This window comes from Haliotis cracherodii, unplaced genomic scaffold, assembly GCF_022045235.1.
Source record: "Haliotis cracherodii isolate W230 unplaced genomic scaffold, xgHalCrac1.p SCAF_16, whole genome shotgun sequence".
Classification (NCBI taxonomy): domain Eukaryota; kingdom Metazoa; phylum Mollusca; class Gastropoda; order Lepetellida; family Haliotidae; genus Haliotis; species Haliotis cracherodii.
The window spans coordinates 10888385-10907673 of NW_027266271.1; the positions used below are offsets into that span (position 1 = coordinate 10888385).

Genomic DNA, 19289 nt, shown 5'->3' on the forward strand with positions numbered 1-19289 from the left:
GTCGCTATATAAATGCAATAATCTTGGACGCGATGTTAAACCCAATTTCACCTCACCTCACCTCAATTAATTGTCACAAATTACGTCTTAGAGTATAGTGACGTGATTGAAAACTTGGTGCTGCAGGTCCCCGTTCCACAAGGCGATCGTCGCTCAACGACAGTCGTAGGTCAATGTTAAAGTATGGGAGTTACGATAACCTTGGCTCTACGATAGCTTTGTGAAACGGGGGTGGGCTGTTTTATGGTATTAAATTAATAACTCAATTGGTTATGCGGCGTTAAACAAGAAACAAACAAACAAACGAAATAATCCGGGAGCAATGTTACTACCACTACCGGTACCTACTATTTTCATCCATATCATTAAATATGAGCGAGTTTCTAAAATCCAATACGTGTAGTAATGATTTCAGACTCAACAAAATACACAGAGCGTGTGTGTCATACTGATTTTACTAAACGGGTGTCAGAATTCTAGCTTGTATTTCCCGAGCGAGAGGGAGTATATATACATGGATTCTTATACGAGTTTCGTAACACATGCGAGTGTATTAATTTCTTTATGGCCCATTATATTTTTATGCTTTTGAGCTTCCCTTTAGAAAAGTGCTCTGATTACGACAACGGTCGTCGTAATAAACCACAATTGTCGGATGACGTCGCCAGTCTTCAGCTATGACATCATGTGATGTCATTCCGACCTTACGTCACAAAAAGATTCGACTGACGTCAATGATGCCCTCCAACTCAATTGGATTGTGCTGTGGATCGCGTAGATGGCTGCCTATTCACACACGACAGTAAACGGCAAGTAGTATATAAAATGCCAAACTCGCTTCCGTGTAATACCAATTTTGTTTCTATATTTACATAATACAGACAACATTGTTGATTTGATGTTTCATACGTCACAATGGTTTTGACGTCAAGGCGTATCATTGTTGACGTTATGCACAGTCGACATCTTTGCGGCAGGTTATAAGTGTGGATATATTGTTTGTTTGTTTTTGTTAACGCTGCATTCATCAATATTCCAGCTATATGACGAGTCTGGACCAGAAGGTCTAGTGACTGACATCATAAGCACCGATCTACGCAATTGGGATACGATGACATGCACCCGATCCCGTTTGTCGCCTCTTACAAGTGTAGTCGTCTTTTACGGCCTTTAAGGGTATAATGCATCTACCCGAGACAAGGGAGTAAACTGACTTTAAAAGTCCAGTCTCCACCCTTGCCGAAAAGGACAGGAATTATGGAGTTATATTTTTGCTTGACTAACGATTCTAAGCATAGTCCTATCAAAATCGCGTATCGATATCAACATCCGGTTCGTAAACTGCTGTGCAGATTTCGGTCGATTCGAGATTTGCAAGGCATGTAGTTAACAGATATTTTTCCAATTTGTTTCATGTTTTTAATCAAGGTGCTCTAGTGATTTGATGCACTTCGCGAAATAAGACCCGTTTTATTACAATATAGATCTTAATTATCGATCAGATCGTCTTCACTGGGCGCTGCCATTTTAATGATATAAACACAAGTGATAGATAGGTGGAGTTTGATTGATCAATAGGAGGGACATAGAAGGGACACAACTCGTCATAGCCTCTGGTGGTGCTACGATCGAACCCAGAAATTCCGGACAAGTTCGGCAAGGGTGGAAACTGGACTTTTACGGTCAGTTAACTCCCTTGCCTCGGGAAGATGGATAAACTGTGGATATAAAGGTATTGTTACGTTGGCCTTTCATAATAACGTGACAATGTATGTATGCGCCTTTCCGTCGTCCTGTTCACAAATCACCTCCTGTTTTGTTAGATTTTTTTAAACGTCAAATCGCTGTTGTATCAACACCGCCACATCGTCAATGAAGATGGAAACTGAGGTCCTGTCTTGGTTTAACATCCTTATCGTGCAACAAATCTAATTCGATTTTGTAGCCTTTATTAAACATACATCTCACACTTATTTAAGGAACCGGCAGGAATAAATTTTTAGGAATAAATAAATAAAAACATTCTAACGAGGGACAGTTTACCAGTAACAACAGATAAAGATGATACCGAGCAAGGGTCCTGGGAAGCACCTTCCCGAGGGAGAGGAGTCACCTGACTGTATAAAAGTCCAGTTTCCAGTTAACTCCCTTGCCTCGGGAAGATGCCTCGAAAGAAGTCACAAGTAATTAATCACAAAAAAAATAAAACGTCAGCGTTTCACCCTTCATACCGACAGAGAAGTACGTGGCATTCGTCTTACTACGCATATTAATTAGGAATAAATAGTAAACACGGAACAGGATCTTGAGTTCAGGCGACACGCACTATTCTCGAAGCTATCGATGACAACTGACTCTGTGCTAATGGAAAAAGATTTCAATAAACTATGTATTTAACGATTTTGATAATATTCAAATTACGAAATTGTATATAATATTACTGTTTTACCTGAAACAGGATCTCAACAGTAATCCAGTGTTGTACAACATATAATAGAATGGAGATCATCACAATAGAAGGGATAATGTTTAGTGAAAGTATACACCCATGCGTGACGGTGGCTGCAGAGGAAACAAACGAGAAATCGTTATTCGATGGTGAGTATTTGATGCGGTTATCATAGTTGTTTTGGGGGCCTGAAGTGTACAGTGTTTCTGCCAAGTGATGTTTTAATAACGTTTGTAATTTTGGGGTCAAATCCAATTTTCAAGAGTATATTTTCTTATTGCCCGGCAGTTTATAATACTCTCAAGAAATCAAAGGTATTAATGTCATATTTCGGATAACACTTTCTTAGTAAAGTACATATTCTAATACTTTTGTGGGTTGAGTCGCATCCAGAATTCGAATCCACACTCCAATCCCAGAGTAAGGCACCTAATCGTCAGCACACAAAGTCAGCAATCTAACCCACTCGGCCACCGAAGCTTCCACAAAAAGAAAGTCCGACAACTGGTAGTCTAGATCGCGTACTTTCTGCACCCCTCTGACAAGTTTATTTGTTCATGTTTTTTGAGTCCATGTTTTGAAAGAGAATCTTTTTCAGCGATAGAATCCTAAGACTATAGGTCGAAGTAAGTTGTTAATTCAAATTCCATTTGAACGATACGCAGACTTGCCTCTTCATCGGGATACACATGGCGACTATTGTGTGGACACTTGAAGAGCAGTGTTATTCAGCGTAGTGATAGCAGTTCACAGTCATCGTTGATAAAGCCAGTATGTCAGATCCTGTCATTCAACATTCAACCTAATGTATTCAATATAAACAGATAGTGTTATAGTTGGTATAGTATTGTTCTCTTTGAATACACACTGCCATGTTGAAAGTGGTCAAATGTAACAAATGTTATATTTGGGATAACTCTTTCTTAGTAAAGTACAGATTCTCGTACTTTTTTGGGTTGAGTCCCGTCCGGGATTCGAACCCACACTTGCCAGAGTGAGGCACCTAATCGCCAGCACACAAAGACAGCGATCTAGCCCTAACCCACTCAGCCACCGAGGCTTCCACAAAATGAAAGTCTGACAACTCGTAGTCTGGATCACGTACTTTGAGTACCCCTCTGACAAGTGTAAATTTGCACGGCTCCCATGGCCGAAATCTGTGAATACACAATGCCATTTGGAAAGGGATCAAATGTAACAAAGGTTATATTAGGGTTAACACTTTCTTAGTAAAGTACAGATTCTCGTACTTTTTGGGGTTGAGTCCCGTTCGGGATTCGAAGTACGAAAGTTTTATCCCAAATATAACATTTGTTATATTGTTCACTTGCTCTTACACGAGGCCCTGAGATCGAGGCTGGTTCTGGTGCGTCAACGGAGAGTCTGGTGGCGTTGTTCAACGTCGTAAGAGTATTGTGAGTGACACGTGTAACTTGAGGTAGGTATGGGATCTTTCGAGGGGAGTTGGTTGTGCACCACCGGTACCGGACGTCGAAGCGTGCACACGAACGTTCAGCTCTTTAAATCCCCGAATACCCCGCTATTCCCGGGGTACAGTAATACCTGGAATGCCGATGAGTAAGCAATGAAAAGACACTGAACCACGTGCTATTGGTTTGGGTAGGGACGCCAGTGGTATTTTAATGTGTTTCCTTAATGTATGGATGCATGATGGACGTGTCTTCAGTGGCCTTGTCTGGCAATGCACAAGGAGCGATTGATCAGCCTTGAACACAACACTCACTCATTTAAAAATCATTGTTATCTTATAAAGCAATATTAACATAACAGCCATTTGTGAATAAGAATGTCACCTTTCTGTATAATATAAGGACCAATTGTACCCCGGTATCCCCTCATGTTCTCAATTAGTCGTTATGGGGTGCTGGGGACACATTCTACCCGGGTCCCACGGGTCTAGATATTGTTATAAGTCAATTTGTGCAATTTCTCCTTGTAATTATTTCTACCAGTATATTGTTCTACATGATCCAGTCTCAGCAGCAGACAATCAGAGTCTGTTCCCACGGCATGAAACCACCTCGGACTGCCAATTTGCCCTGTATGAGTTACTGTTTCTTGCCATAATGCTCCCTGTCTCACAGACGTACTGATGTCTCCGAGGGTCAGATGTCTCACAGAGGGCCAGACGTCTCACATATGTCCAGATGTCAAACATATTCCACATGTCTCACAGATTTCCATATGCAGTCACAGATTTCCAGACGTCTCACAGATTTCCAGACATCTCACAGATTTCCACATGTCTCACAGATGTCCAAATGTCTCACAGATATCCACATGTCTCACCTATTCCCAGCATATCAAGGTAAACGAAACATGAACTCAATCCATCAACATGGACATTTTTTCCGGTCTTTCTTATCTTCATGAATGGCGATGTTGCTGAAGTCTTCGGCATCAGCATACGTCATCTCCCACATGTCTGCCATCCGTGCGGCTGAAACACATTGAAATATCTATGACATGTTCCCCCGTAACTGACACAAACATCCGTAACATGTTCCCTTGGCTACCAAAACACACATTAATGTTTCCTTGGTAACCAACACGCACATTAATGTTTCCTTGGCTACCAACATACACATTAATGTTTCCTTGGCTACCAACACACATATTAATGTTTCCTATACATCCAACAAGCACATTAATGTTTCCTTGGCAACTAACACGCACATTAATGTTTCCTTGGCAATCAACACGCACATTAATGTTTCCTTGGCAACCAACACGCACATTAATGTTTCCTTGGCATCCAACAAGCACATAAATGTTTCCTTGGCTTCAAACACACACATCCATGACATCTTACCTTAGCAACCAACACGCATATCAATGACATTTACATGAATACTTGGCAACAAACGCGCATATTAATGAAATGTACATGTTTCGTTGGCAACCAAAACACACGTTAATAAATTGTGCATGTTTCCTTGGCAACCAACACACACATTAATGAAATGTAAATGTTTCGTTGGCAACCAAAACACACGTTAATGAATTGTTCATTATTCCTTGGCAACCAACACACACGTTTGTGAATTGAGCATGTTTCCTTGGCAACCAACACACACATTAATGACAAATGTACTTAGCTCCTTCGCAACCAGCCAGTAACATTATAATTACTGTAGACAATGATACGAAACGTGTGATATCGACCAGCGCAATAGCGCAACAAAAGCCCCACCCACTCTATTATCAGCCAATCAGGAAACAATAATTCATTAGTATGCGGGGCCAGATTGTGTTTATGGAAACAAAAACGAAAACAACCAGTTCTTGGTTAGCCAATCATATACTATGAAATCACTTACAATTTGTTTCTGTATCCTTGAGAAATAATGTAACAGGTACACGATTCTCAGACACAATGGCACAGCTGTCGTGGTAACAGCCATTACACACGTACAAGAACATATGGCTTGTTATTGCTCATTTTTTCGTAAGCAATTCAGGTTAAACTAGAAACGTTGAAGGCTTGTTCCATGGTATGATGAACAGAAATGGTCCATCGTGCTCATTGCCTCCCGTCTGAGCAACCTGCAATTTTGGACGTCACGATGTGGCGGAAATATTGCCGATGTGACGTTAAACTTAAACTCACTCACTACAATCTTGGAACGGGTGGTAGGTGTGTGTGACATATGGGAGCTCTCAGGAACTACCAGGGAACTTTCAGCTGTAGCCTGGCTAACACATTGTGTCATTGTGTCACTATTCACTCACTCACTCACTTAACCCCCCCCCCCCCCCCCCCGGAATTCCGGTTTAGAACTGGCCCCCAGCGGACTATGCTTGACGTATCGAGCGACAAACTTGATCGCATCCAGTTGAGTTGGTTGATTGCGTGTCACCGTACCCCAGCGGCGTGGGTCATTGCTCATGATATCAAGCACTGGTTTGTCTGATTGTTTATTTGTAGGCTGCCACCATATAGCTGGCATTTAACAACACAGACACAAACACAATTCATACTGAAGGACTACACACTCCATGTAGATATGTCTCCTTACCAATCTCATAAAAAAGGCCATCAACATTGTGTCCTGTTTTAGCTGACGTTTCAACGTACTCCAGCCTGTTTTCTCGGGCAAACACTTCCCCATCCTGAAATGATAAGACCAATTTCAAGCCATAACTGGTAGTACTCACGCTAACGGACCCTTGAGTATATATTTTTAAAAAAACAATTCCACTGAAAACCTAATTCTATTTTTATCGCCTACTCATCTATAACATACCATTCCGACCCCCCCTCGCATCTCCAGCATCCCTTTTAGTGTACCCCTGCACAGTCCTAGGTACCAACTGTCACCCCCTTCACATCTCTAGCATCCCATCCCCCCTCCTTTTCACATATCTAGCATCCCCTTCAAATCTCTAGCATCCCATTCCCCTATTTTTCACATATCTAGCATCCCCTTCACATCTCTAGCATCCCATCCCCCTCTTTTCGTCTCTAGCAACCCCGTCTCATCTCTAGCATCCCATTCTCATATCAAGCAACCCCGTCTCAGCTCTAGCATCCCATTCCCACCTCTAGCATCCCATTCCCACCTATAGCATCCCATTCTTATCTCAAGCAACCCCGTCTCAGCTCTAGCATCCCATTCTCATATCAAGCAACCCCGTCTCATCTCTAGCATCCCATTCCCACCTCTAGCATCCCATTCCCATCTCTAGCATCCCATTGTCATCTCTAGCAACCCTGTCTCATCTCTAGCAACCCTGTCTCATCTCTAACATCTCATTCTCATATCAAGCAACCCCGTCCCATCTCTAGCATCCCATTCCCATCTCTAGCATCCCATTCCCACCTCTAGCATCCCATTCCCACCTCTAGCATCCCATTCCCACCTCTAGCAACCCTGTCTCATCTCTAGCATCTCATTCTCATCTCTAGCAACCCCTTTTCTATTCTTATCTCTTCCTCAACTAAAACATCCCATTCTCATCCCCTTTTCATCTCCAGTATCCCATTCCCACCCCGATCTGTTGCATTCCGTCCCACCCCCATCCCCCCACCCACCCCACCCCTAAAACGTTCATTTCTATGAGAGTTTGGATTCATCTTCTGTTTCATTGAGTATGTATCGCCAGCTCGCCTATCACGTATCGTGCTGTGACATACATCCATGACTGTGACCTTTACGTGGACTGAGGAGACAGTCGGGAAGTCAAGGGTAATTATTCCGGTTTCACTTCATGGTCCTCTATCTTGTTCACGTGACGTCGTTCACTCAAAAGCGTTTTGGCGATCACGTAAAAGGCTTTGTTTGAAAACAAGGTTCTAGTCTTGTTAATCAATTGCAAAATAATCAATATTGTTAATATTTTCCTTTATTATTGGGTGTATAACTACGGTGGCCCATAAGGGACATGGAGTCTGTTTTTCAATATTTTGATGTTTAACTTACTTTTATCGTAACCTTTTGCAAATTAACACAATTTGCCATACAAATATGTGATAAATCATGTATTAAAACATCCGAAAACATGGAAAATGTACTTTTAAGTAGCTGTTGAGTCGCTGAAATGTGAAGTGAAAATGTCAAAAACTAAAATGGAAATGTCAAAAACCAAAACGAAAAGGTCAAAAACTAAAATGAACACACAGAAAACTATTTCCACCGCGGTGGAAATAGTTTTCACCGCGGTGGAAATAGTTTTCTGTATTTTCATTTTAGTTTTTGACATTTTCATTTCGTTTTTCAGCGATTCAATATCTTCTTTACACATGATTTATCACATATTTGTAAGACAAATGGTGTTAATTTGCAAAAGGTTACGATAAATGTAAGCGAAATATCAAAATATGGAAAAACAGACTCCATGTCCCTTATGGGCCACCGTATATAACATTCTAATATCACCTAGAAACACGTTGTACCCTGACCTGTTTTGAGTGAGTGAGTGAGTTGGGTTTAACGTCGCTTTGAACAGTATTCCAGTTACATCAGGACGCGTCAGCTTAATGTGTGGGGAAAGCCCGAAGTGATGCAGGTCTTAGATGTTTACCACTTTGGTGAAACGGGTATGGTGCTGACAAACCTAGAAACAAAATTGAGGCGAAGCGGGATTCGAACCCACAATCATAGGTTTCTTTTGTGCCCATAGTGAATTGCGGCGCAAAAGACGACTGGGCCACTCGTGCCCCGGACTGATGTAGACATATCAGGATACACTTTCAATCTGTGTTTGTTTGTTGATACACGCCGAACCATCTATATGACAGCGTCTGAAAATAATCGAGTCTAGACCAGGCAATCCAGTGTCTGACAGCATGAACATCGATCTACGCAATTTGGATACAATGACATGCATCAACCCAGTCAGCGAGCCTGACCACCGAATCCCGTTAGTCGCCTCTTTCGACAAGCATGGGTTGCTGAAGACCATTTCTAACCTGGATGTCATTGGTGATATATATTTGTAGATTAGCAACAACTTCATGACGGGTTAACTGTAAAGCCCACTGACCCCAAACTATGTAGCAATACCTTCACGGTGATCAAGTATTTATATTAAATACGCTTGATGACTTTCAGAATAATCAATATTTCAAATTGAATAACGGCTCGTTTAGTTGTATGAAATTCTTTTCAATAATTTTTGGAAGAACGCTTGAGTTATCTACATACTAGTGTAAGGGGGATAATGTTGTCAAAGACTGTTTAGTGTAAGTGATATGTTCATCTCGTGGCCGAGTAATGGTATACAGAAACGAGCGGTGTCACAGATAAGGAGGCCCCGTGACTCGGGACATGGGGATGATGGTCCGTGGAATGCAGTGGTGATACGGCGTACAGTACGTACAACCAAAATGCCGACTTCGGCAGAGATGTATAGGCTACAAAACAGTTACACCTCCATAACTCGACATCCTCGGGACCACAGAAACACGTGGAGTTATCCATAGTAGCATTCTATTCTATTTCGTCCGTTTGTACAGTAAACTACGGTTATAACGAATGCAAAGGGGCCACTAATCTTAGTTCGTTATAACCGTAGTTCGTAATAAGCATACGTACAGCATATATACAGAAAATGTCAGGGACCAAAAAAATAGGTTCGTCATATCCGTCAGTTCGTTATAAACGTAGTTTACTTTGTATTGTGTCTGTTTCTCACATCCCCTACCTCTTTTGAGATAATCCTGTCGGACTTGTCCACTTTATTCGCCACGAGGAACACGGGGGCATCCGGGACCTCTCCTCTGATCATTTCAAGCCATTTCGTCTTCGACATAAAGGATCTCTTGATAAAGACACCATCATTATTGAGTTGAGAGGAAAGAAAATTAGATCCATTAAGTTTGATACATCTACTTATATAGCTGCCATGATCAACAAGCAGGATATTTCAATCTCACATTGAGGCGTTCCAGACCACAAATTATCATTTGTGTGGCGTTTGTTGTTCTAGCAATTGTCCAGCTGTATGACGGCGATCTGTAAATAATCCAATCCAGATAAGACAATTAAGAGATTGATATTGTGAACAACGCTCCACGCCATCAGGGTATGACGTCACGCATTCAACAAAGTCATTGATCCTGACCACCCGATCCATTCAGTCGCGTGAAGATCCGGGGTAGAATTGGTCTTCAGCAGCCCATGCTTGTCCCCGTGAAGATCCAGGTTAAAATTGGTGTTCAGCAACCCATGCCACTCGTAAAAGGCGACTAACGCGATCGGGTAGACAAGCTCGCTGACTTGGTTGATGCATGTTATCGTATCCCAGTTACGTAGATGGATGCTCATGATGTCAGTCTTGATTGTCTAGTCCAGACTCGATTATTTACAGAACCCCTTCATATAGCTGGAATATTGCTGAGTGCGGCTTTAAACAACAAATAAATCACAAAGACAACCAGACCCCTAGTTTGCTGGGGAGCAAGGGTGGGAGCATCTAATACCAAACACAGACTGCATCACTTCGGGCTTTCCTCCCACATTAAGCTGACACGCCGTGATATAACTGGAATACTGTTAAAAGCGGCGTTAAACCCAACTCACTCACTCACCAAACACAAAACTTTAAACGCAACTGTTACGGTTTTGTCCAGTACATTTTCTATATCAGAAGACCCCCCAGTCTGAGTACTGGTGTGATGTCGCTTTTAGCATTATTCCAGCACTAAATCGGCGGGCGAGACCTATGGTGACCATTGTACCGATGTGAGGAATCAACACCAGGGCCCACTTGCACAAAGCGATCTTAGTGCTAAGACTATCGTAAGCCTATGTTAAAGTATGGGAGTTACGATCATCTTAGCGCTAAGATCGCTTTGTGCAAGTGGGCCCTGGTCATCAGCATGGCGAACGAACGATTTAGCTACTGCGTCACCCTGCATCGCATCTTCCCTATCATATAACCGATAGTTATATATATAATTAAACTCTTAGCTCGTATATATACTAAACCAAAAAATTAGGTACACGAATATATTGGGGACATCTTTTATGTGGTCAGTTTTCACGCAAAAAATGTCCTAAAAAATATACATGATCCATAACTTTTTTGTTCAGTAGAGATCAAAATACAAACTTTCAGATAGATTTTATCCAATTACTGACGACCATATGAGTTCAAACGAACCGGAGGCACGGGTGGCCCAGTCGTCTAAGGCGCCGCGATTCGCTGTGCAGAGTTGCGACCCTTGGGTACACCAGAAACCTATGATTGTGGGTTCGAATCCCAATTCGCCTCTATTGTTCTAGGTGTGTCAGCACCATACCCGTGCTCGTTGGTTTCACCGAATGGTAAACGTCTGAGACCTGCATCTGAGAGTCTTCTGGCTTTCCTCCCACATTAAGCTGGCACACCGTGATAAAAATTGAATACTGTTCAAAGCGGCGTTAAATCAAACTCACTCAAACGAACCTCTTCAGGTCATACATAACGGGTAAAATGTAATGCCATACATACACGTACATAATCAATATAATACAGAACAGCATTTTGTCTACCTACCACATCTGTGACGTCATAACAGAGGAGTACGACGGCAGATGAGCGTAGAAAGCTTGGCATAACGGCCTCGAACTTCTCTTGGCCCGCTGTGTCCCAGATCTGCAGGTTCACCCGACGGTTGTTGACAGTCTCGCTGTGGTGCAGCCAGTCAACTGCAACAATGACTACAGACGGTGAGAAAGTGAGTGAGTATGATGCTACGCCACTTTTAGCATTATTCCAGCACTATCACGGCGGGGGACACCAGAAATGGGCTTCACGCATTGTACCCACGTTGGGAATCGAACCCGGGTTTTCGGCGCGACGAGCGAACGCTTTAACCACTAGGCTACCCCACCGCCCCCATTAAAGACGGTAAAAACTTTGCAAATGTGCCCCCAATGATTTTAAGACAAATCAAAATAACAGGATTCGTGTGTCGATCTTTAAGTCTTATGACTGCTTTAAATTCAACTGTGTCGCCGTGGTGCAGCCTGTTAACTTCAAACAATGAATGAAGGCGGTCAGACCCCTGCAAATGTGCCCTGCAATTGTTTCAAGACCACTCAAAACAACAGGATTCGTGTGTCAACCTTTAAGTGTTCGGGTTGCTTTAAATACAGCTGTGTTTAAGAAGCTCTGTGGAGTGACTGAGTTGGATTAAACGACGATTGTGACAGTATTCCAGTCATATAACGGCGTGTCAGCTTGGGGAGAAAGCCCGAAGTGATCCAGGTCTCAGACATTCACCACTTTGGTAAAACCATGAACAAGTGTATGGTACTGACGGCCCTAGAAACATAATCGGTATGATCCCTGATTCGAACCCACAATCATAGGTTCCTGGCCTGATCAATGACGCAACTCTGCATAGCGAGTTGAAGGCAAGGCCACCCGTGTCTGCGGACAACAGTTGTTTACTTATATAAAAAATGAGGAAAATGCAGCAAAAGACAAAGGCAAATACAAACAATAGCAGCGTGCGATACAGGGACGTCCTAGATCAGCTGCTTTAAGGAGAGAGAGAATCTCATAACATGTACTACCATACATTAAACACCAACAGGCCACTAAATGCGTCAGTCATACCAGCCACGGTTGGTTTCGGATCTCTGTCTATATCTCCACGGCAGTACCGGAGGGTCAGCGACGTCTTGCCGGTACTGATATTCCCAACTAGAGTAACCTTGGCAGCGATCACCTGGCCACACACGTTGTGTCTCTTCACCGTCCCGCATTTTGACTTACCATAGTCAACCTTCCAAACATATAGAAGACGTCATATACAAGGCCATATACATTAAACACTTTCAAAAGCATATTTCATTATCATACACAAAATTACCGTGTTGTTTCAAAGACAAATTATATTATCATACACAAAAGACCGTACCCTTTTAAAGACATGCATTATTACATCATATGCCCGTATCCTTTTAAAGGCATATTATATTACCCATCTTCCCGAGACAAGAGAGTTAACTGACTATAAAAGTCCAGTTTCCACCCTTGCGGAACTAGGCTGGTATTATGGAGTTAGATTTTGGCTGGACTAACGAGTCTATGCATAGTCCATTCAAAATCGCGCAACGAAATCGAAATCCGGTTCGTAAACTGTCGCGCAGATTTCGGTCGATTGCAGAATTTGCAAAACATGTGCACCGCCAACTCGTTGTCAACAAATATTTTCCAAATGTTTTTATGTTTTTAATAAAGGTGCTCGCGTGATTTGATGCACTTAGCGATGTAAGACCCGTTTTATCACAACATAGATCTTGATTATCGATCAGATCGTCTTGACTGGTCGCCACCGTTTTGTTTGAAACAAACGCAAGTGATGGAATCTGATTGGTCCACGGGAGAGGCTTAGAAGGGACATAACTCGTCATAACCACTGGTGGCGCTACGATCGACCCCAGGAATTCCAGCCAAGTTCGGCAAGGGTGGAAACTGAGCTTTTAAAGTCAGTTAACTCTCTTGCCATACAATGTATATTACCATACAAAAAAGGCCCCATCCTTTTAAAGACAGATTGCTTATCAGGACAAAGTTTTCAGCAAGAGCGGCGTTAGGGCATAAACATACCGAAACGTGTATGTAAACACATAAAGTCATTCTGATGTAACTATATCCTGTTTTTAAGGCGATCACGGGTAACTCGGGTGGTGAAACGAGATTGAAATTTTCCAACAGTTACCTGTAATACAAAACTGACACATTCTTTCGTTGATATTTACTTACATAACATAGTATGCATAACGTACACATTTTTCACGCGACCAGCCTAACATGAACTTGTTATGTATGATGATCTTGTGTGGTACACCCCACAAGTATTGAAGGGTCACACAGGTCACTTTATATTTCCATAACAAGTTCTATACTTGTGTGCGAAGTTAGCGACGACCCGAAGATCTGATGATGTGTCAATATAATGGGGCCTTTACACGGGATTGCGACCTTTGTGCCTCCCGTGTGCGACCATGAAATTTGCCAGGTCGTCGTCGGAGGCTCAGTGTAGCGAAAATGGATGCCTAGGTCGTTCCAAGGTGGTACACGGGAGGTTCAGACATCGCGATGGACGCTATGGTCGCCGTGAATTATTGAACATGTTCAAAACAGTCGCACAAAGGTCGCCAAGAAGATTGGTTGCTCAAAGGTGGCTCAAAGGAGGCACAAGCATTGCCGTTGTTGCAGAATGAAGGCACAATGGTCACCCAATGGTCGCCAGGTAGAAGATGCGTTCTGCTGCAAATGTATTCCGTTAATCTGGGCGATGCTTCTGCCTCCCATGTGCCTCCTCTGGGCGACCAACAGCGTGCACTGAACGATGATTGTAGCGACCGCCGTGCCTCCATTCGGCGACCACGGCAACCCCTGAGACACCATGGCAAGGCTTCTGCCTCTTTTCTGCCTCCTTTGAGCTACCTGTAGTGTCTCCTCAGCCTGCCTATAAATAGAGGGCGTGTACCTGCAGTGTTTCATTGTGGTTGCAGACGTTGAACAACTCGAGCAGTTACTGCTGAACAAATACTGGAGCAGTTACACAGAAAATGATGATTTTCTGGGCTTAGGCGACCATTGAGCGTCCTGGCCAGTTTTTGATCGCTCAAAGGTTGCACAAACGTCGCAGCCCTGTGTAAAGGGGGCTTAAGCGACAAAAACATTCCCAAGAAATGTTGATATTTAAATATTTGTACAGATTCGTCACTGACTTATTTATATGTTAAAACCAGATTTTCGCTAAACTGACGTGCGCGATCAATGCCAAATAATCCACGAATTGAGGGCACACAAAGATGTGATCCAGCTGAGCGTGTCATCATGTCCCAACGGCGTGGATCGGTCACGTTCTCAAGCACTGGCTTGTCTGGTTCAGACTCGAGTATTTACTGGCCGTTGTGGTGTGGGTGCAATATGGCTGACTACAGTGTGCAACACCAAATCACTCTTTAAATAGTCTGAAGAAAATGTTGCGTTGATAAGAGTTTTTACAGTTTCCTTTAACAACCATCTTCAACAAATTGCAAGGGCAGTTTCGTTTGTCATTATTGAAAGAAAAGAAAGAGGGAATCTAGCCTTCATATCCTACAGCAACGTTCCCGTCGTTCAGGTAAAACAGGTATTAAACAAATACAGTGCAAGAAATGTCATCCTACACGGATGTGCAAGGGTACTGTCTGGCTGTGTCATCATTTGTATCAGAATGTGTAATCATGTTTATGTTGTGTTATGAGTTATATGTGGTTGTGCAATACTGTGTATATGGTTGTGTAATACTGTGTATGTGGTTGTGTAATACTGTGTATATGGTTGTGTAATACTGTGTATGTGGTTGTGTAATACTGTGTATATGATTGTGTAATACTGTGTATGTGGTTGTGTAATACTGTGTATGTGGTTGTGCAATACTGTGTATATGATTGTGTAATACTGTGTATGTGGTTGTGTAATACTGTGTATGTGGTGGTGTAATACTGTGTATATGGTGCAATACTGTGTACGTGGTAGTGTAATACTGTGTATGTGGTAGTGTAATATTACGTATGTGGTGTAATACTGTGTATGTGGTAGTGTAATATTACGTATGTGGTGTAATACTGTGTATGTGATGGTGTAATACTGTGTATGTGGTGTAATACTATATATGTGGTGGTGTAATTCTATATATGTGGTTGTGTAATATTGTGTATGTGGTGGTGTAATACTGTGTATGTAGTAGTGTAATATTGTGTATGTAGTAGTGTAATATTGTGTATGTGGTAGTGTAATATTGTGTATGTAGTAGTGTAATACTGTGTATGTGGTTGTGTAATACTGTGCATGTGGTGGTGTAATACTGTGTATGTGGTGGTGTAATATTGTGTATGTGGTGTAATACTATATATGTGGTGGTGTAATTCTATATATGTGGTTGTGTAATAGTGTGTATGTGGTAGTGTAATATTGTGTATGTAGTAGTGTAACATTGTGTATGTGGTTGTGTAATATTGTGTATGTAGTAGTGTAATACTGTATATGTGGTTGTGTAATATTGTGTATGTGGTGGTGTAATACTGTGTATGTAGTAGTGTAATATTGCGTATGTGGTGGTGTAATATGGTGTATGTAGTGTAATATTGTGTATGTGGTAGTATAATACTGTGTATGTGGTGGTGTAATATTGTGTATGTAGTAGTGTAATACTGTATATGTGGTTGTGTAATATTGTGTATGTGGTGGTGTAATACTGTGTATGTAGTAGTGTAATATTGCGTATGTGGTGGTGTAATATGGTGTATGTAGTGTAATATTGTGTATGTGGTAGTATAATATTGTGTACGTGGTAGTGTAATACTATATATGTGGTGGTGTAATTCTATACATGTGGTTGTGTAATATTGTGTGTGTGGTGTAATACTATATATATGGTGGTGTAATACTTTGTATGTGGTGGTGCAATACTGTGTATGTGGTTGTGTAATACTGTGTATGTGGTAGTGTAATACTGTGTATGTGGTGTAATACTGTGTATGTGGTGTAATATTGTGTATGTGGTAGTGTAATACTGTGTATGTGGTAGTGCAATACTGTGCATGTGGTAGTGTAATACTGTGCATGTGGTAGTGTAATACTGTGTATGTGGTAGTGTAATACTGTGCATGTGGTAGTGTAATACTGTGCATGTGGTAGTGTAATATTGTGTATGTGGTAGTGTAATACTGTGTATGTGGTAGTGTAATATTGTGTATGTGGTAGTGTAATACTGTGCATGTGGTAGTGTAATATTGTGTATGTGGTAGTGTAATACTGTGTATGTGGTAGTGTAATACTGTGTATGTGGTAGTGTAATACTGTGCATGTGGTAGTGTAATACTGTGCATGTGGTAGTGTAATATTGTGTATGTGGTAGTGTAATACTGTGTATGTGGTAGTGTAGTATTGTGTATGTGGTAGTGTAATACTGTGTATGTAGTAGTGTAATACTGTGCATGTGGTGGTGCAATACTGTGCATGTGGTGGTACAATACTGTGTATGTGGTAGTGTGATATTGTGTATGTGATTTATAATACGTTGTATGCTATTGTGTAATACTGTGTATGTGATTGTGTAATACTGTGTATGTAATTGTGTAATGCTGTGTATTTGGATGTGTAATACTGTGTATGTAATTGTGTAATACTGTGTATGTAATTGTATAATGCTGTGTTTGTCGTAGTGTTATACTGTGCATGTGGTAGTGTAATACTGTGTATGTGGTGGTGTAATACTGTGTATGTGGTGGTGTAATACTTTGTATGTGGTACAATACTGTGTATGTGGTAGTGTGATATTGTGTATGTAATTTATAATACGTTGTATGCTATTGTGTAATACTGTGTATGTGATTGTGTAATACTGTGTATGTGATTGTGTAATACTGTGTATGTGGTGCAATACTCTGTATTTGGTTGTGTAATACTGTAATGCTGTGTATGTGGTGCAATACTCTGTATGTGGTTGTGTAATACTGTGTATGTGATTGTGTAATACTGTGTATGTGGTGCAATACTCTGTATTTGGTTGTGTAATACTGTGTATGTAATTGTGTAATACTGTGAGGTTTTGTAAGTATTTGCCTGTGGTTCTCTAATTCTGTACGTGTGTGTACTCCTGTGGTTGTGTACTCCTGTGGTTGTGTACTCCTGTGGTTGTGTACTCCTGTGGTTGTGTACTCCTGTGGTTGTGTACTCCTGTGGTTGTGTACTCCTGTGGTTGTGTACTGTACGCATGTGGTTGTGTACACATGTGGTTGTGTACTCCTGTGGTTGTGTTGGTATAATCCTCTGTTAATGCCTTTGCTGTCAAACCCTGCTTTCCATTTGGAATGTGAAACTGTCCAAAGATATCACGCCGACAGAAGGAAATATTCAACAAGACATTTATAAAATGCTGGTTTCCATATCCTGAGGTGTAAAACAACAAAATTCATAATTTCAAAAAAATCCGATATAAACAGAGTCGTACAATTTAATAACATCGAAATAACATCCACTATAGCATGTTGTTGTAAGATAAATGTTGGTCTTAAGTGAAATCCATAACTGTTATTAACTATATTATCCCGTGAGAGTGCGTGATGCATGACGTAAGTGTTTGTCTAATAGCGGTATATACAACAACCAAGATGGAAACTGAAGGTGGACCGACTTTCTCGTTTCATTGTCATATTATGAGTGTAAAACCCACACATAAACCTAAAATCTGCTAAATGTGGACATGCCAGACTAAATATCAAGTTGGTGAGATTGTATGCCGCTGTCTTTAGAACACCTATATCCCAGCCGTGTAAAACAGAACAGTGATTGATATCATCGTCAATATGACAGGCATAGATACTGGCCAACTTGACCCTTTTCTCTTTGAACCTGTACATACAAAAACCTAGACTATTGCGCTGTTGTCTTATAGGCATTTGAGCCCAAAATTGTAACATTGCATGTACTGTAATTAAATACTGGGCCTACCTTGTCGTCTGTGGTACTGGTTGGTTGTTGGAGGAGAGGTGTCTTGTTCTTCGGCCAGGTTAACATGGTGTAAAATCTACGTCTTAATTCATGACGATATAGAAAGTGTTAACCATAGAGGTTTTCCCGCGTCATATAAACGCTCTACCGTTCGAACTGGGTTTCCCGATATTATCTCTTTCAGAGAAATGCGCGAGTCACGTGATTGACAAGTGATATATAACACCCCCCACCCATTTCCGTAACCTGCAAGAAGATATCGCTATTCGGCTTGTCCCGGAATAACACGAGATGCACCACCACCCAGTGGGATTGTATTGCCTTCAAATCAACGAATCAGCGATGTCACTGTCGCCAAGCTCAGTTCGGTAGTCAATGATTTATGTTATTTTTCTTCACTTGTGATTGTTGTTATTTGGTGTTTCTATATCTGACTCATTGACACTTGTACCCGAACGGAAGCGGGCTTTCTCGTCGTAAAGCGAAAGTAGAAGAGTTGGGGTCGTGCACGTGTGTGGGTGGGGGGTCGGAAGGAGGGGAGAGGAAGTGGTGAATTTTGTCAAAGGGCAGACAGTGTTCCTACTCTTTATAAAGGGATGTGTTTGGGCGATATGCACGGGAGATTGTTTCACATTGCGTTTTATCATTTACAGTTTTATCATTCAAGTGCAGGTTGTAATTCCAACCGGTCGTTCATGTGACAGGTACGTGACACCCCCTCCCCCACAGACAGATGTAAGTCACATGTCATAAGGGAAGCTTTTAGTTTCAAAGATTCGTCACACTCAGCGACAGTTAAATATTCTGACACACCATGAAAACGCAAAATCATCTTCAACTCGAAGGACATTTAGCAGTTAACGTTTACTCG

At 41.6% G+C, this 19289-nt stretch overlaps 1 protein-coding gene across 2 annotated transcripts; it reads right to left on the reverse strand.

The window, feature by feature from the left end:
• Positions 1 to 3782: 3782 nt before the first annotated feature.
• On the reverse strand, positions 3783 to 18675 carry LOC139463382 (uncharacterized). 2 transcript variants are annotated; one of them, XM_071244640.1, is made up of 6 exons: positions 18419 to 18675; positions 12521 to 12689; positions 11453 to 11604; positions 9617 to 9733; positions 6490 to 6583; positions 3785 to 4910 (listed from the first exon to the last, which is right to left on the reverse strand). In XM_071244640.1, exons 1-6 carry the CDS (start codon positions 18482 to 18484, stop codon positions 4804 to 4806), a joined length of 705 nt encoding a protein of 234 aa, XP_071100741.1. In that variant the 5' UTR covers positions 18485 to 18675; the 3' UTR covers positions 3785 to 4803. The 2 variants fall into 2 exon arrangements, with proteins under 2 accessions (XP_071100742.1, XP_071100741.1); XM_071244641.1 differs by lacking the exon at positions 9617 to 9733 and having other exon boundaries at positions 3783 to 4910.
• Between the last annotated feature and the right edge of the window lie 614 nt (positions 18676 to 19289).